The sequence below is a fragment of the Macaca nemestrina genome, chromosome 10, assembly GCF_043159975.1.
Source record: "Macaca nemestrina isolate mMacNem1 chromosome 10, mMacNem.hap1, whole genome shotgun sequence".
In the NCBI taxonomy this organism is placed as follows: Eukaryota; Metazoa; Chordata; class Mammalia; order Primates; family Cercopithecidae; genus Macaca; species Macaca nemestrina.
The window spans coordinates 91,371,132-91,391,168 of NC_092134.1; the positions used below are offsets into that span (position 1 = coordinate 91,371,132).

At 37.8% G+C, this 20,037-nt stretch overlaps 1 protein-coding gene across 22 annotated transcripts in view; it reads right to left on the bottom strand.

The window, feature by feature from the left end:
* Positions 1–20,024, bottom strand: part of LOC105470119 (periphilin 1) — a 128,096-nt gene extending 108,072 nt beyond the window's left edge. For 15 of the 22 annotated variants that reach the window (XR_011609222.1, XM_011721889.3, XM_071071856.1 and 12 more), the window contains exons 1-3: positions 19,946–20,004; positions 13,505–13,547; positions 10,222–10,313 (exon numbers count right to left, since the gene is read on the bottom strand). Coding sequence is in view for 21 of the 22 variants with exons in the window: in XM_011721889.3 (XP_011720191.1) it covers positions 10,222–10,313; position 13,505 (93 nt within the window). In the remaining variant the exon portion in view is untranslated. Of the gene's footprint in view, positions 1–10,221; positions 10,314–13,504; positions 13,548–14,179; positions 14,414–16,237; positions 16,352–19,945 lie in introns of those variants that run through there. The other 7 variants (XM_071071855.1, XM_071071852.1, XM_011721884.3 and 4 more) reach the window with 5 other exon arrangements.
* Between the last annotated feature and the right edge of the window lie 13 nt (positions 20,025–20,037).

Sequence of the window (20,037 nt, forward strand, 5' to 3'; positions counted from 1 at the left end):
ATTCACACTCTCATGTTCATTGCAGCATTATTCACAATTGCCAAATTTAGAAACAACTTAAGTTCCCATGGATGAACAAAAGGATCGAGAAAAACAACTTAAGTTCCCATGGATGAACAAAAGGATCGAGAAAATCTGGTATATAAATGTATTAGTGGAATATTATTCATCCTTACAAAAAGAGGGAGATACTACCATTTATGACACATGGATGTACCTGAAGGACATTATGCTAAGTGAAATAAGCCAGAAACACACACACACAAAAACATTGCATGATGTCATTTATATGTGGAATTTAAAAAACACGAAACAGAGCTCAAATACAGAGATAGAGGTAACTGGTTACCACAGGTAGGGGAAGAAATGGGGAAAGGCAAGTCAAGGAATACAAAATATCAGATAAGTAGGATGAATAAGTCTAGAGATCTAATGTACAATATGAGGACCAAAATTAATAAAATTGTACTGTATTAGAAATTTTTGTGAAATATACAAATTTTAGGTGTCCTTATCACACAAAAAGATAGCTATGTGAGATGATGAATGTTTGTCTCCTTCACTACAGTAACCACTGTACTATGAATATGCATCCATGTGTATCTGCATCTATATATGTATCCCTTAACATCATGTTGTAAATCTCAAATATACCCAATAAAATTTATATTAAAAATAAGTAAATAAAGATAAAAAATGTAAAGAAAAAACAGGAAAATACCTTGGAAAACAATGGCCCCATAACATACAAACCAGAAATAAAAATTATGACTTATAAAGAATATCTTAAAAGGTTAAGAATAACAGGGTAATTTTCAATTAATCAAAAAATAAACTCAATGGAGTTGAAACGTTTCTATTATTTCAAATGCAGATATTTCAAATCTTGAATTTAAATATAAAATCTCAATTTACTCCATCAATGATATCAATTTTCACTGCTTCTGTTTATTAGTAAAAATATCTACATACTAATATAGATATTAATATATATCTACATATTAATGATTATATAAGTATCCTTATCAAAAAGATCAGAATTTTCTGCGGATGTTACTAGCATTTCCAAAAAATATGCATAGAATTTATAGGATTTGCTACTCCAAAGTTAGTATTAATGGTAGGATCAGTCAGACCAAAAATAAAAAGTACATGTAGCTCATTTAAAAGAAAAGGTCTATCTATTGATAATTTATCTACTCTGGCAGGATATTAAAAACAAAAAAAAACTTGCACATAAACTTAAATACTTTTGGAAAGTTATACTACAATGAAATTTAAACTTTCAAATCTGTCATCATCTTAGGGGTGAGGTTTCACCCCTAAGATTACTACTGCAAGACCCTCTAAGTGTGTGTAATAAGAATTCTTCAGTTTGCTTATGTTAATGAGAATCTGGTCAGAATAAAATACCTAGTTTTCCAAATGGTGAAATGGTTTTGTTAGAAAATAATCAGCTACTTCTTAATTTGCTGCACATTCCAATATAACTATCTGTTACAGGGAATGCTTTCATTTTAGTAAGTAAAAGCACCAAGTTGAAGGTTTTTATTTGATTCAATATAAAAATCTGTATCAAATTTTTCACACTGGCTGGGCATGGTAGCTCACACCTGTAATCCCAGTACTTTGGGAGGCCGAGGGGGGGCAGATCAGCTTGAGGCTAGGAATTCAAGACCAGCCTGGCTAACATGGTGAAACCCCATCTCTACTAAAAATACACGAAATTAAACAGGTGTAGTGGCACACACCTGTAATTCCAGCTATTTGGGAGGCTGAGGCACAAGAACTGCTTGAGCCTGGGAGGCAGAGGTTGCAGTGAGCCGAGATTATGCCACTGCACTCCAGCCCGGGCAACAGAGCAAGACTCTGTTCCAAAAAAAAAAAAAAATCCATACGGTGGTTAAATCTCATAATTAACTAGGTAAAAATTATTAAATGTTTCTTTAAAAATATTTTTTTTCCAATATGTCATTAAAATTTACTCATTTTAACAAAAATTTAATTTAAAATGAAAGTATTAATATAAAAGTATTAAGACCATCCCGCCTAAACATTTTTATCTTCTAGCAATAGATACTGAAATACTTAATGACATCTGAAGTGTGGTATCATGGATTTACTTCAAAATAATCTAGGAGGGAAGAAAGTGGTAGAGGCATAGACAAAACAAGATTGGCAAAGAAGCTGATAATTGATTTCTCCTTTGGGAGTTGATCACATTAATGTTATTATATGCTTGATTTTTTCCCCTTACAAAACATCAAATAACAACTAAAACACACTAACCTACCAAAGAAGTAAGTAAATACAATGGTAAATGTAAATAACGCCATTATGTCCTATCACAATCAACTTACAATGCAAATGTAAGCCTATAAAAACCTTATTGGTCTTATTTACTGCTCTATTCCCAGCACCTAGAACAGCACCTGGCACACAGTAAGCACCACATCCATAATATATATATTATACCCTGGCATCACATGCTTTTTACAGAAAAGTACCATACAAACTATATCTAACTAAAATATTCTATTACACAGGCTGGTAGGCTTTTGCTTTCAAAGGTTGTGATTTCCTAACTCTGATCCCTATAGTCTACAACATGCATTTCTATTGTAGCACTTGTTGATTTATTTCACTCACTGATTCTTCAATGAAATATTGGTGTTTCTGAGTCATTCCAATGTCTTTTGGTGACAGTGGGTCAAAAACATGAAAACTGGTATTGACCCAGAGAGCTAAGACATGTTATTAGAGAACGTAGCCAAGAATTGATCACATTTCTTCTGAAAATAGTGACAACAAAAAGAAAGTTAAGTCCTTGCAATTCTGTCAGCAAAGAAAGCAAAACACCTCTCAAGGCAACTCTACACAAGGGAATATTACTAAATCAAACTCAGCAAAGAAACACTTTTTTTACATTTCATGTATGTAACTTTCCCATTTAAAAAAACTATTAAAAAAATTGCACTCTAGCTAATAATATGTATGCTTGAGGAGTTAATGGGAAGGATACTGTTGTCCACAATTTACTCTGAAATGTATTCAAAAACATAGATGGATTAATAGCATGAATAAATACATGATAAAGCAAGTTTAGTAAAATGTTAATAGTTGAGTCTAAATGGGGAGTATATGGATGGTCACTATAAAATTCTTTTGACTGATGTATGTTTGAAAACTTCCATAATAAAATATTGGGAAGTTGTACGTACATGGAAAAATTTACATGAACACTGATGACTGTATAAAATAATAAAAAAATGTGGGGCATAAAAAGAACAGAAATTTAAATATGCCTGTGAAGATTTTGAATAAAAGTGTTTCATGAAATAAGAATGGAAAGAAAAAATATTTCAACATTAACACATTTTAAACAATGTTATATGAAATATCTATATAACTGAATTACTAAATTAAGTAGATGTGACTGTCAAGTTGGTCAAAAGAAAAATTTCTGGATTATGGTTTGAGTACATTTACATTTGAGAACAAGTGGAACTGATATGCATCCCATCTATTCCCTACAAAGGCTCAGATACTTACAAAATTATGTTCTGGATTTACTAAAGGATTTATTTTTGATTGGCTAAACTCTCTAGGAGAGAGAAATAAACAACGACAAGAATTATAAAAAAGATTCAATTAATCTAAGGAAGTAAATATTGTTATTTAACTACTTAATTACAAAAACTAACTATGTAACTCAAATTTACCACAAATGTGACAAAAAAATAAAAAAAAACTGCTCTTGACATCACTATTCGTCAATATTGTTCTCCCTGCTGCTGCCAAAACCAGAAAAAACTTTTAATGTAAAATAATGTATTTGTTAAAGAAACAGAAAAACGAAGAGGGATAAGCAGATAGGACTGCTTCAGCCCCAGCTCTATTGTAATTGTCCAGAATATAAACTGCTAGTGCTCTGATCCTAATTTCCAAACTTTACAACTTTTAAAAATTCTGAAACTGGAACTTCTCTCCCATTTTCAAATAAGCTAATGGAAAACCTGACATTTTATGTTGCGACTTCATTAAAATGTTCCATATTACCTACCTGTTTCCCAACAGGCTAAGAAGCTGGACCCCTATAAGTGGAAGTTTACATGTATTTAAAAGCCATTCTGGGCCAGGCATGGTACCTCATGCCTGTAATCCCAATTTGGGAAGCCAAGGTGAGAAGATCGCTTGAGCCCAGGGGTCTGAGGCTGCAGTGAGCTATAGCTGCTCCACTGCACTTCAGCTGGGTGACACAGCAAGACCCTGTGCGTATGTACGTACAAATGAATGAATGAATGAATGAATAAATGCCATTCTGTCACAAAACTTGATAAAGGTTAAGAAATCAGATAACTAAGCTCATAGAAATTATAGGTTTAAAGACAGAAAGTATGCTTTAAAAACAAGAGCTTTACAGGTATCTGGAAGTGTAGATATTCTGTGATGATTGATTTCCTTCCTATAGAAGAAGCGTATATATTTACATACAAAGTCTCTGTAGTGCACTTCTTTGAACTTTAGTCTTCCACCTACCTACCCAAGTTTAAGACCAAATAAAAATTTCTGCGAAAGCCCCTTATAAAAGTGACTTACTATTTATACGTAAAGAATTTAAAAGCATACCATAAAGTGCTAAAATAATGACTAGTAAATTTGTTAAGCTGTACACTGAGGATAAGATTGCCAAAACTCAAATTAAGTATAATTTAACATCAAAACCAAAGTATATCAGTGTTCAATTGTCTTTTCAGGTTTATCAAGGCTAGAAACTCAGAAAACAGCTGCTTTTATTAATGAGGTCATACTACTACAGAAGGTACCTTCCCAACAGTCACCACTTCACGTTGCACTTTATGTCACATCTAGTAGTTCCTCAAATACATTTCTTTTGTATCAGAATTGATCATAAATGGGGCAAAGGGTGTACTAAGAAAAAAGGGAGAAGCCGGGCGCGATGGCTCCCGCCTGTAATCTCAGCACTTTGGGAGGCCGAGGCGAGTGGATCACCTGAGGTCAGGAGTTCGAAACCAGCCTGGTCAACAAGGCAAAATCCCATCTCTACTAAAAATACAAAAAATAACTGGGCATGGTGATGGGCGCCTGTAACCCCAGCTACTCAGGGAGGCTGAGGCATGAGAATCACTTAAACCCGGGAGGCAGAGGTTGCAGTGAGCTGAGATTATGCCACTGCACTCCAGCCTGGGCAACAGAGTAAGACACCATCTCAAAAAAAAAAAAGAAAAAAAGGGAGAGAAATGTAGTAAAATTGTTTTTTGATAAAGAACAGGATTCAAATATACAAAACAAAATAGAATGTTACCTTCCTCTCTTCCAGGCACTAACAATAGTGGGTTACCAACTTAACTAGTTTTACATCTTGAAAAAAATAATCTGCCTTTTCAAAACTTTGGAGGTATGACATACATACAAAAAAGTGTACAAATCACAAATGTATTGCTGGATAAATTTTCACAAGGTGTAAGTACCACCCAGATTAAGAGAATATTCCTAGCGCAGCAAAATCGTTCAGTGTGCGGTCTCCCAGTCACTACTTCCTCTTCCCAGAAGAAACCACTTTCACTTGTTTTGGAATGTGACATAAAATAAAACACGCAGAATAAACTCTTGTGACTGACTTCTTTCTTTTAATATTATGTTTGTGAAGTTTATCCATGTTGTTGCACCTGGGAGTAGCCCATTTATTCTCATTGGTGTATAATTTAAACAATCAACTTTGCTGTTGGACATATGGTTTGTTGCCAGTTTGACGCTCTTACAAATAATGCTTCTTATGAACTTTCTCATATATACCAATATGATACGCTAATATGGTTTTTAAAATAACATTAGATTATCTAAGCGAATATTTTGAAAAAAATTTTTCCTTTTTTTTTTTGAGACAGGATCTCTCCCTCTGTTGCCCAGGCTTGAGCTCAGTGGCACAAAACACGGCTCACTGCAGCCTCAACTTCCTGGGCTCAAGCAATCTTCCTGCCTCAGCTTCCCAAGTAGGTGGGACTACAGGCATGCACCACCATCCGTGGCTAATTTTTACAATTTTTTGTAGAGACAGGGTCTCACACTGTTGCCCAGGCTGGTCTCAAACTCCTGGGCTCAAGTGATCCTCCTACCTTGGACTCCCAAAGTGCTCAGATTATAGGCATGAGCCACTGTATTCAGCCTCAAAACTTTTAATAAGTTATATTTTCATTAAAAGTAAGAAAATATAACTATTTACATTTCTAGTTCAACTACTTTAACCCGAAGATTCAGTGGGTCCATTAAATCAGATGTAAATACAAAACTACTTTTTTCAACTAACTTTAGATAAAAACAACAGCAGTGGACGTATCTGTGACTTTGTTATTAACAGAAATCACAGATAATTTTATGCCATGTTACAGCTGTTACAGGTATTGCAAAATATCATTTGGAACACTCATCACTACTTTAAAATTACAGCAATGAAGCCGCCACCACTAGCTTTTGATATTTAACGGCCTACTAAAGAAGTAACTCTATTACTAGATCACCAATTTGGTTTTTAATAGTTTGATAATCATTCTCAAATGTAAGTGCACTTAGTTCTGTGCATTTTATTTATAGGTTTAAAAATGTTATTCTGAGAAGGGATACATAGGCTTCACCAGACTGCTATAGGGATCCATAGCACAAAAAAAGGTTAAGAATCTACGCTTTATTTAACTAAGATGCAGATGTAACACAGAAGGCACAGGGGATGATCTTCAAGAGCCATTTATTTCCCTATTGAGGGAAAGAGAAGGCTTTAAATTACTAACCAAAATAAGCCCAAAAAATGTACCAGAAAAAAATGTACCAGAAAAGAAAGAATGCACCAGAAATAAAAGGACCTGAGTCTTGGGAAGGAGGGATATGGAAATACAGAAAGAAGGATTTGTATAAACTAGGAGAGGCTGATTGGGGGAACAGAAAGACCAATCTAATGGAATTGAAGAAAAAGGAGAGAAATGAACCTGCAAAAGGTCTGCTCAGGTCCTGTGCTCTCAAAAAGAGAAAAACAATCTAGGCTCCTCCATGAGGAACCAAGCAGTCAGTTGACTTAAGGAAGTAAGGTTTACCTTTAGGCATTTAATAGACAGCTGAATACATCTAGTCTGATTTTAAGGACAATTGTGTTATAAAACATATCTCCCTACCTGCTTACTTCTCATAAAATTATGAGGAATGAGAAGCCTGTTTCATATTTACACAAACACAGATAGTATTAAATGAAAATGTTTGGTTTTGTTTAGATTTTTCCACAATATGCTGATTCATTAAAGACTTCCATCACCTGTCATTTTTACCTCAACTCCTGTCACTATCAATGACTTCAATTCATATACATCTGTATTTTTTAAATTCTGCATGTAAGAATCACTTAAACTTTTAAACAATACCGAGGTCCACATTACACCCACAGAGACGATAATTTAATCATCTAAGACGGGACCCATACAGTGGTACTGAAGAGCTCTCCAGGAAATCTTAATGTACAGCAAGGATTGACAGCTTCTGATCTAAATCACAAATCTAAAGTCTATCCTAATAGTCTCCTTGCTCTCAACTCCAATAACTTACACTAGCTCTCTATTCTCATTGTCACACACTGAACTCCACTCAAAATTGTTCCATCTTGGAAATCCCACACTCTAAAATACTGATTACCTATCTTTCTGCTACACCAAAGCCTTCCCTAAGCCTTTCCTGTCCCTCAACCACTCATTTCTTTCAATCTCCTGTCCCTCTCAGCCTCACTCTCTTTATCAGCCCATACCAAATGGCATATTACTTCAATAATTCTCTGGGTTAGCACCGTCAACATCCTTATCTCCCTGGGTCCACCACTCATTTTACAATCTTAAATCAATACAATAACCTGCCTTCCTCTGCCCCAAAGTAATAAAGCACACAATCCTACAGACTGGTGCCCAGTTGATGGCATAACCATACAGAAAACCCTTTTAAGTATCTTCAAAACACAGAATTTAAAATTCCTAATGGGGCCGGGAGTGGTGGCTGACGCATGTAATCCCAGCACTTGAGAGACCAAGGCAGACGGATCACTTCAGGCCATGAGTTCAAGACCAGGCTGGCCAACATGGCAAAACCCTGTCTCTACTAAAAATACAAAAATTATATGTGGGTAGCAGTGGCAGTGGTTGATGCCTGTAATCCCAGCACTTTGGGAGGCTGAAGGAGGTGGATCACTTGGGGTCAGGAATTTGAGACCAGACTGGCCAACATGGTGAAACCCCATCTCTACTAAAAATACAAAAATCAGCCAGGCGTGGTGGCTTATGCCTGTAGTCCCAGCTGCTCAGGAGGCTGAGGCAGGAGAATTGCTTGAACCCAGGATGCAGAGGTTGCAGTGAGCCAAGAATGTACCACTGCACGACAGCCTGGGTAAGAGAGTGAGACTCCATCTCCAAAAAATAAATAAATAAAATTTTTAAAAAACCAGGCATGGTGGCATGCAATCCTAGCTACTCAGGAGGCTGAGGCACAGGAATTGCTTGAACCCGGGAAGTAGAGGATGTAGTGAGCCAAGATCGCACCACTGCACTCCAGCCTGGGCTACAGAGTAAGACTGCCTCAAAAAAAAGAAAAGAGGCTGGGCATGGTGGCTTATGCCTATAATCCCAGAACTCTGGGAGGCCAAGGTGAGCAGATCACCTGAGGTCAAGAGTTTGAGACCAGCCTGGTCAACATGGTGAAACCACGTCTCTACTGAAAATACAAAAATTAGCCAAGTGTGGTGGCGGATGCCTGTAATCCCAGCTACTCAGGAGGCTGAGACAGAAGAATTGCTTGAACCCAGGAGGTGGATGTTGCAGTGAGCCGAGACTGCGCCACTGCACTCCAGCCTGGGTGACAAGAGTGAAACTCCATCTCAAAAAAAAAAAAAAAGGAAAAGAAAAATTCCTAATGGGATATATCCTTGGCAGAGTGGCAGAGGGGAGAGGGGAAATAAAGAAAAAAGTCATCCCTTTTCCCTACAAGTAAACTACAGAATAACCTTATCAAGTAAAAAATATAAATACAAACACTGGGATTTTGATTAAAAACATAAAGTCTACAAATTAACCTGGAAATAAATGACATAGAGTAATAATTAAGTCTGGCCATCCTGAAATATAATGGGCATCTTTATTTGTTCCATCTTAAATCATTTTAAATAACCCCAACCTGGACTGTAATTTAGGACAATGACAAACCTAAAGACGATACCACCCATCAAAGTGGGCTATAGGATTAAATGTGACATAAGTAAAAAATAACTAAAATAGAAATAAATATTTGTGGCTTCTGATGGTATATAATGAATCTATAATATATTCATATACCATCACCACAACCTTAGTCCCTTGGTGCTTAGAATGGGTCTGTGCAAAAGTTTAAGTTAGCTTTTTGACCTTCCCAAACCCTCCTTTAGACCTCCATAGGGGATTCTGGGGAGTCAGTACACATAGTCACTCAAATAAATATTGAGCTTCTATTACCTGCTAAATACTAGATGTAGCACTGGAAATAGTAAACAAAAATAGAAAAAATAGTAAACTTTTCTAAGTTCTTTGGGCTTAGAAAAGACTTGGCTCAAAATCCCCAATTCCCAGAGCAACAAAGAGACAAGAAGTAGGAGAGCACACCAGAAGCTGCCTGTCTGCCTGACCCTGAGCCTCAAGGCATTCTTTCTTACCATCCAGACTGCCTGACCACAGGACAGCACACCTGCAGCAATCCTAACAAGGGATATTAACATGTTTCCACGCTAGGAAGAGAGTTCCTCTCTCTTAGAATGAAAGCCTACTTTTAGAATTTCATATATTCAATTTGTAACATTTTTAGGAATATAGAAAAAAAACAGGTAACAGCCAATAACAGCAGGAGCAGGTACCCAAATACTTCTTTGTTAACTGATAGTATAATCTTTATAAAATCTGTAATTTTGTCCACAAATTAAATTAAATATAAACCCTTCATTTTAGAAACTTAAACAAGAAATATAAATAATAAGTTTTCTACTTAAATAAAACGTTGTCTTTTATTTTCGAACTTTTAACTTTTAAAAGATAAGCTTGATCTCTTTTGTAACCTACACTGGTAAATTTCTGACACTTGGCCTAGCTTTGGTCTATCAAATTAACTCAGACACTAGGTTTTTTAATCATTCAATATGTAGGAGTAACTTACACTGGGATGACTTCGAGGAGGTGCTCGTTCTCTCGGAATTCTATCATATTCGTATCGTCCCTCAGACCACATTTCGTCTCTTCTGTAAGCCACTAAAGGGAAAAAAAAAGAATTATGGTTTTTATGATACTAGGAAGTAACAGAAAAGATAGGAAGGAATAAATGATTACTTTCCAACACAAATATTTTCCAGAGATCTTAAGGGGGGGAAAAAAATGAAAGTGACCAAAAGGAAAAATGTTTCTTCCAAATAATTGAGATTTTCTTTAAAAAAAAAAAAATAATAATACAGAAAGCCCTATCTTCCTTCTTAGGCAAGACTATTTAAAGTTTCAAAGAGATTATTGCCACCAATTATGGGAGGAAAATCCATAATACTTCAGATCACAAATACTTCTTCATTCTCCCATAGCAAAAAATAGAAACGATTCATTTTAATGAACACTTTAAATGGCTGATAAGCAAAGCTATTCCTATTTCTTGGTGAATAGTTCGTATAAATAACATTAGTTTTTTGCTTTTCTATAGTCTTCATTTAATACATATCTACTCTATGTTAAATAATGTGTTTTTAACTGAAAAATGTGTTAAATGAACAATCCTGCAAAAACACAATCCCTGAAAGAAACCACTCCTGATTTTTTTAATGCTATAAATTTATTTTAATGCAAAGGCCGCCTCACAAAATGTGAAATTAAAAGTTCCGTCAACATTTTTCAGGTTTGGGATTCAAAGAAGTGGGGGTGGGAGGGTGTATTCTTTACATAAATGCTTCCTACTTTGACAGCTGATACATTCTGGGTAGAGGGTGAATACAGTGTTATAGAATTCAAGGGTATACAGCCACAAGAAGAGATGAAAATAGAAACTGAACAGACAAAAGACAAGGTAAACAAGGCAAACAAGAGATGAGAATAGGGTACGGGAAAAGAGATCATTTATATGAAATGGCAATACCATAAATCAGAAGTTGGCAAATTTTTCTGCAAAAGATCAGACAAATATTTTCAGCCTTGTAGGTCACAGATCTCTTTTACAACTACTCAAATCTCCAGCCACAGACAATATACATAAATGTATGAATGTGTAAACTGTATTTACAAAAACAGGCTAGCGCTTGCAGGCAGTAGCTTGACAACTTCTGGAGTGGATGACAAATGGTTAACAGAGAACAATCAGGAGAAAGTGAAGTAATCATGGAGCAGGTTCTAAGGCAAGAACGGTGAACCATCCTAATGTGTAGAAGAACCACCATGAGCAAGAAACAAAAATGGTCCAGGTAGTAAGTTAGTGCCTTTCAGTACATAGAAAGTAGGGCACAGATATGTGAAGAAGAAACACATTTCAAAAAAGACTTAATGTCAAAAGATTTTTGGTGGCTCCTTATAATGTAATACTGAGGGAGGGGGAAACAGATCGCTATTCCATTTTGGCAGTACAGAATAGCTATAGCATTCTAATGATTCAGTTAGTTTAGGTTAAGGAAAAATTAAAGGCTGCAAGAAGGGTGGAACTTTTTTTTTTTTGATGTTATTATAGTAAAGCAACCAATTTTCTCTGTAAAAACATACCTATAATATTTTCTAATACAAACAGATCCAATATAATGAATTAGCTAGCCAAAGATGCCTAGGAAAACATACTTTAAATCAAAAATTAACTTTTTCTCAAAACACACATTCAAGAGAAAAAAATTAGCTTTTAACATTATTCATGAATAAAACTGAATTCTCTGTCTACAAAAAGACCTCATTTAATAATGTATGATTCCAAGCAATCAGTCTTTTAGGTGCAAGAATTTATGGAAGCTTGAAAGGTAAGTAAATTGTCAACATTACTCCTCCTCCACCACCTTTACTGAATCCACTAAAGGTTTCAGTCTAAAGAGTTAGATTTTATCCTTTTTAAGATACAGTACAGAGAAATAGTAATAGCAATGAATTAAAATCAAATCAAAGGGGGAAAACATCAACAGCTATACCCAGAAGAAAAACAGACATATGAGCAAACAGTTCACAAAAAAATACAAATGGCTCTTAAAAATCTTTTGAAAAGACGTTCAACCTCCTTCAAAATAAAGAAGATGAAAACCAAAACTATAATGGCATACTTATTTTCATCCAAAAGCTCTGCAAAAATCCAACTGCAGTGATGAGATTAAAGAAAGCAACACTTACATAGGTTAATAAAGGAAGTTGGCCAGGCGCGGTGGCTCACGCCTGTAATCCCAGCACTTTGGGAGGCCGAGGAGGGCGGATCACGAGGTCAGGAGATCAAGAACATCCTGGTTAACACGGAGAAAGCCCGTCTCTACTAGAAATACAAAAAATTAGCCAGGCGTGGTGGCGGGCGCCTATAGTCCCAGCTCCGTAGAAGGCTGAGGCAAGAGAATGGCATGAACCCAGGAGGCAGGGCTTGCAGTGAGCCAAGATCGTGCCACTGCACTCCAGCGTGGGCAACAGAGTGAGACTCCGTCTCAAAAAAATAAATAAATAAAATAAAAATAAAAAAGTTTAAAAAAAGGAAGTATAACTGGTACAGATTGGGAAGAATTTGGCAATATTTATTAAAATTTTAAAAACACATATGCTTTGACCTGGCAATTCTACTTCTAGGTATAATTGTACACCTTTGCATAGCAAAGATTGAAAGGAACTTAAAATATTCATCAAAATAGCACAAATTAAATTGCTGAACCAATCAGTTACATTTATACAAAAGGAATATTTTGTACTCCTTTTGTAAATTGACCAATCAGTTACATTTATACAAAAGGAGTATTTTTGCAAACCATTTCAAAGAAAAGTAACCCCAGTAACAATATGAAAAGACTGCCAAGATACACTGCTAAGCAAAGAAAAGCACAGTAAAAAGGCCAGGTATGAATATATATGCATATGTACAGACTACTCCTGGGAGTAACAACAAGAGAATGTAACAGCAATTACCTCTGGGGAGAACTAGGTAGCTGGGCAGAGGATGAATACTTTACTGCACAATGTATATATACTATTATGTATTACAAAAGTATGTAACTGTTTTTAAAGTTCCTGAAAATCATTCAATAAGCATAACATGTGAAGTGATGGTAAAAATGATTAATGTAAATAAATACACTAAAGGAGAATGTAAATAAAAATAAGGTTTGTAATAAATGAGAAAAATAAACAAGAGTTCTAAAGAAACACTATGTAGTTTAATACTGAAACATTAAAATTTACTGGTGTCCCACAAAAAAATGTAACAATAACTACTATATTAAATACTACTATACCATACTTACTTGAGTCCTTTTAGGAATCAAATTTAACGTTTTCAACAATTTCCTGTAAGGGGGGGAAATACAGACATAAAGATTTGTGTCTGTATAAACCAACCAATATAGAGAAATAATTAAACCTTCATTAATTGTGTAAACAGAACTCTCAAGCCAAACTCCCTTCAAACATACTCTTGAAAATAGAAGATATTATTTTGGCCACCAGAGGCCACCCAAGTTTCATAAGAACAAAATTATAATAAGAGAATTCTAGTCCTAGAATTCTAGTCTAGAATTTTGCCAGTTGAGAGCTGGGCAAGTCGTCTCTCTTATCCTTATCGCTGAGATTGTACCAGATGTTTAAGGTTGTTTGTTAGCTGTTATTATAAACACTGGCTTCAAAATACCTCCATAGTTCAGTATGATGAAAATTACCATCTCCTATGGTAATTAGAAGACAGAATACACTAATATCATCTTACATTCAAATGGAAACTTGCAATTTTCTTTTTCTTTATTTTACTTAGACAAGGTCTCACTCTGTTGCCCAGGCGGGAATGCAGTGAGGCAAACACACCTCACCGTAGCCTTGACCTCATGGGCTCAAGCGATCCTCCCAACTCAGCCTCCCTAGTAGCTGGAACCACAGGAATACCACCACACCTGGCTAATTTTATTTTTCAGCAAGTCATGTCTTACCATGTTGCCCCCATGATAGAACCTTGTAATTTTCAAAGGATTTAAAAATAGCTGATAAGTACAGCAAGCTTCCTGATTAGTGGCATATGTTGTTTATGGTATTATCCAGGCTTAGGAAATTGACCAGTTAGTGATGAAAATAGACTCCCAGTGAGTGATCCTGCTACCTGCCACATCATCACTATGTCTCCGCATATCAGTGCAGTTTCAACGGTACTCCAGAAAAGTTATCTAAGCCCCCAACAAGATATGCAAACTGAAGAACCAACAGAAAAATAGAAGGACCCTCTACATCACAATTAGGCAGAGAACAGAATTAGAACTCAGTGTGGAGAATACATGCTTCATTTAGAAGTGTACTAATAACTAGCTCTGGATTATAAAAATCTTGTTCTCTTATGCCATATTCAATGAAGACAGTATGCTTAATATACCATCATGGGATATTTAATTCCAGAAAGAAAAGAAGCCTTTCTTAGAGCACTCCATTGGGCTACCCAACCACTGTTACGTTAACTTCACCTGAGGGCTGAGAGGGTACGGAGGACTTGCACTCTAAGCAAAAGTGTCATGGAAATTGAGAAAACAAAGTCACAGGCAACATCCTTCTGTCAAACCATTAACTCTGAATCCAAAGCCAAGATAATGGATCTGTTTTTTCATTTTATCCAATCTGGTTATAGTAGCAACTTAGGCTATAGTAACTCTGCATTCCAACCTAGTCAGCTTCCATTATTAAATATACTCAGGATAAATAGCTTCCCCTCCCCCCCAAACTCATTCCTTCACTTTTTATATTCATTCAACAACTATTGATAGTCAACTAGGGTTACTGAACAGCAGTCACATTTGACCTCAAACTTTAGCTGAACATAGGTCTTTGCACTGGCAATTCCCTGCACAGAATGTTCCTCTCCAGGTGTAGGGAAAAGAAAGAGAGATCAGAATGTTACTGTGTCTATGTAGAAAAGACATAAGAAACTCCATTTTGATCTGTACCATGGCCGGGCGTGGTGGCTCACGCCTGTAATCCCAGCACTTTAGGAGGCCGAGGGAGGGGGATCACGAGGTCAAGAGATCAAGCCCATCCTGGCTAACACAGTGAAACCCCGTCTCTACTAAAAATACAAAAAATTAGCTGGGTGTGGTGGCAGGCACCTGTAGTCCCAGCTACTCAGGAGGCTGAGGTAGGAGAATCGCTTGAACCCGAGAGGCAGAGGTCGCAGCGAGCCGAGATCTCGCCATTGCACTCCAGCCTGGGTGACAGAATGAGACTCTGTCTCAAAAAAAAAAAAAAAAAAAAAAAAAAAAGATCTGTACCCTGAACAACTGTTTTGCCTTGAGATGCTGTTAATCTGTAACTTTAGCCCCAGCCTTGTGCTCACAGAAACATGTGTTGTACGGTATCAAGGTTTAAGGGATCGCTGTGCAGGATGTGCCTTGTTAACAGTATGTTTACAGTCATCGCCATTCTCCATTCTCGATTAACCAGGAGCACAATGCACTGCGGAAAGCCGCAGGAACCTCTGCCCAGGAAAGCCGGGTACTGTCCAAGGTTTCTCCCTACTGAGCCAGACTGAGATATGGCCTCATGGGATGGGAAAGACCTGACCGTCCCCTAGCCTGACACCCGTGAAGGGTCTGTGCTGAGGAAGATTAGTAAAAGAGGAAAGAAGGCCTCTTGTGGTTGAGGTAAGAGTAAGGCCTCTGTCTCCTGCATGCCCCTGGGAATGGAATGTCTCGCGGTATAAAACCCAATTGTACATTTGTTCTGTTCTGACATAGAAGAAAACTGCCCTGTGGCTGGAGGCGAGATATGCTGGCGGTAATGCTGCTCTGTTCTTCTTTACTACACTGAACTGTTTGTGTGGAGAGAAGCATAAATCTGGTCTACGTGCACATCCAGGCATAGTACCTTCCCTTGAACTTATTTGTGACAGATATCTTTGCTCACATGTTTTCTTGCTGACCTTCTCCCCACTATCACCCTGTTCTCCTGCCACACGCCCCTTGCTGAGACAGTGAAAATAGTAATCAATAAATACTGAGGGAACTCACACACTGGTGTCGGTGCAGGTCCTCCATATGCTGAGCGCCGGTCTCCTGGGCCCACTGTTCTTTCTCTATATTTTGTCTCCGTGTCTTATTTCTTTTCTCAGTCTCTCGTCCCACCTGACGAGAAATACCCGCAGGTGTGAAGGGGCAGGCCACCCCTTCATCCAGGTATCTGTGGAATTAACTTTCCTGCCCTTCAATGTCACCTTCTTAATGTCACTTAACTAACAGATCCCCCAGTTGTGCTATTTTTAATTAGCACTAATAATCTAAGATACTATATAATGTACTTTTAATACACATTAGTCCTTCACTAGTAGTATTTCTACCAGTAGTATTTCTAGTAGTGAGGGTGTAATCTGTATTAAAAGTACACTATATAGTATCTTAGATTATTAATGCTAATAATAATAAACAGCAGGAATGTCTACTTGTTCATTGATGAATATTAAGCTCCTAGAACAATTTGCACACTGTGCTCAGTATTCAGAGTGAATTAATATTCTAATGTTTCTATTAGAAAATATTTGAAATTCCAGGCCAGGCGCGGTGGCTCACACTTGTAATCCCAGCACTTTGGGAGGCCGAGTGGGGGTGGATCACAAAGTCAAGAGATCCAGACCATACTGGCTAATAGAGTGAAACCTCATCTCTACTAAAAATACAAAAACAAAATTAGCCAGGCGTGGTGGTGGGCACCTGCAGTCCCAGCTACTTGGGAGGCTGAGGTAGGGGAATGGCGTGAACCCAGGAGGGGGAGCTTGCAGTGAGCAGAGATCGCACCACTACATTCCAGCTTGCGTGACAGAGTGAGACTCCGTCTCAAAAAAAAAAAAAAAAGAAAATATTTGAAATCCAGACAACTAAACATAAATTTTAGAACATAATTAGTTAAGGTCGTTGAAAAAAAAAATTAACTGATGCCGGGGCCCAGTGCAGTGGCTCATGCCTGTAATCCCAGCATTTTGGGAGGCTGAGCCAGGTAGATCATTCGAGATCGGGAGTTCAAGATCAGTCTGGCCAACATGGTAATACCCCGTTTCCACTTTAAAAATATACAAAAATTAACCGGGCATAGTGGCACATGCCTGTAATACCAGCTACTCAGGAAGTTGAGGCAGGAGAATCCCCTGAACCTGGGAGCTGGAGGGTACAGTGAGCCATGATCGTCCCACTGCACTCCAGCCTGGGCAACAGAGCAAGACACCGTCTCAAAAAATAAAAAAATATAAAGTACTGTATTCTCTACTAGTTTCACAAGTCACTTGACTTTCCAACGCTCTAAGGATATTTCTTCTATAAGCCCGAATGTACTGCACTAAACTTAGTAGGAGATCCCTGATTGTCCATTATAATTGATCAATTAACTGAAATTACACAAGTAAACAAAAATGCCAGATGTCTGCCTACATATAATATTTATAAATCTGAATCTTATTTCATATATGGATTGAGGTTAAGGTCTTAACTGGTCAGCCTCCTTCCAGTGTTTTACCCTCCATTTTACCCTAAAAAAGGATAATCAACAGTTAATGCATATTCATAATGTGAAGTTTCCAGGATCAAGAATCCAAGTGGTTTATTAACCATAATAAATCCAAACTTCTATCTTCCATATGCCACCTTCTGTTATATCTAACCTTCTATTCTCTCCAAAAGCATATAATTATGCCAGTTTCCTTATTGTGCCACAAACAGACTAACACACACTATCATAGAGCTGTTTATTTTCCAAACTGGATACCTTTTCCTATTCTCTCATTTGACATCCAACAGTCCATCAAGGCCCAACTCAAAACCTATTATTCTCCACAAAGCCCATTAAATAAATCCTACATGACTTAAAACAGATTCCAAACTAGTGACTGATAGGCCACATGAGACTTGTGTTTGACCCATTTTTTAATAAAATTCTATTCCACCGACAACATTTAAAAACTGGGAGAGGATGCTTTTTTAAAAATTCTATTTCCAACTTTTTTTGAAAAAAGTAGATGTTCTGGCAAAACTAGGATCATATTCTCACAGAGCCACAACCAGCTGTAGCTGAGTGGCAGGTGACCCCTTTTATGGGTGAAGTATTCATTAACGTTAACTGATCTCTGAGACCATACCTTCAGCACCTGCAATCATTCAAGAAATACCTGACTGTCTTATGTGCCAAGAACAGTATTAGCTACTGGAGTAACAAAGACCAACAAGACAAACACAGTCCCTCACCGATAGCCTCGCTTAGTAGGGATGGCAAAGAAACAAGCAATTAGGATACGTGTGATAAATGCCGTAAGGGAAGTGCAGGGCAGCTAAGAGTACACAGCAAAAATACCTAACTCTATGGAAGTTAGGGAATACCCCTCAAGTAAAGTGACAGCTAAACTCAGATCTTTAGTAGAAGTTATCCAGAAAAAGGCAAGAGGGAACAGGGAGCTCAAATGTCCCAGAGAGACAAAAGAGCCTTTGTGAAGATACTGAGGGAAGACAGTATTTTAAGGAATTGAAATCAGTTCAACATGGCTACAGCCATGCCCAAATTTTAAATGCAGGGTCAGAGAAAGGGCTCAACTGAAATGGCTGGCAGGAAAAGCTACGTGTTATCAATAGTAAAGGTTAGGAGATGAAAGAGAATTTCACTAAAGAAGTTAAATACGTAAAATAGTTTAAGCAGGAAATAGATGTTTCAGAAAGCACAGATGGGGGTGTTGAGGGGTTAAATGGGGAAGAAACGAAGAAGTAGTGATAGCCTAAGTCGAAAGGAAGCACAAAGCAGCATGGAAATGAGACTATAGCACAGAAGACCAAAGAGGCTTACATCTTGTGCGGTAACCAAGGATAACAGGGATGTAATGCATAGTAGGTTTGGCCGGCCACAAGTTTGCCAAGAGACTTAGTCCCAGCGGTCCCCTGGCGGCCACGGAGGTATTCAGGCCTCTCAAAATTCAGCTGCGCCCTGGATGGATTGCACTTCCGTCCCTCTAGAAGACATCGGCTTCACTCTGGATAGATTGTGCAGGCTCCAGGAGAGGCTCTGGGTTCCAGGCTGCTAGAACGCAGGCTCCCAGGGAGTGGTTAGAGGCTTGGTCTGTATGTGCTGGTGGGTAGAAGTATAAACTACCTTGCATTACGTTCTGATTTTTCTGTAGGAATGATGGGCACGTTATGGCCTCTTACAGAAAAAGCAGTGCGTAGCCATTATAGATTTACAGGAAGAGAAAAGGTGCCAAGAAGTTCAACATTTGTCCATACCCACGCTAAAGATGAGTCATTCTGTGAATCTAACTCTCCCCAAGTTGTCCTTGTCTCCCCAACTAGACTGAGATCTCCACCAGAAAACAAAACAAACCAAAAAAAAGGTCCGTTTATTTTGTAGTTCCCAAAGTGCCTAATAGCTGGGTACGGCGAACACCTTCAGTACAATTACGAACTTCCTGACTGCTCTCGGGTTACTGAAGTTACCTAGCTCAGTCTTCTTTTTGCATATTAAGGCGCTACAGAGAGGCGAACCCGTATCTTAAGACTCAGTACTTCCCTTTATTCCCAACTCCACTGCGTCTCTCCACCCTCAACCGCATGGGCAGAATTGCTGCACAATTCAAAGGCAGGAGAATCCAGGACCCGACACAGAAAACTCCCGCCTGCCCCCGCTAAACCCCCAGCGTTTAGCAGCCCGCACTCGCTCTGCATCCATCTCTGGGAAAGGTAAAAGTCGCTCACCGACTCTGGCCCTCCGAGACACCCCGTAAACGTAGTCGTCCGCTCGCCGCCGTTATCCCAGTAGGCACTTCCGGCGCGCGCATTGACGTCAG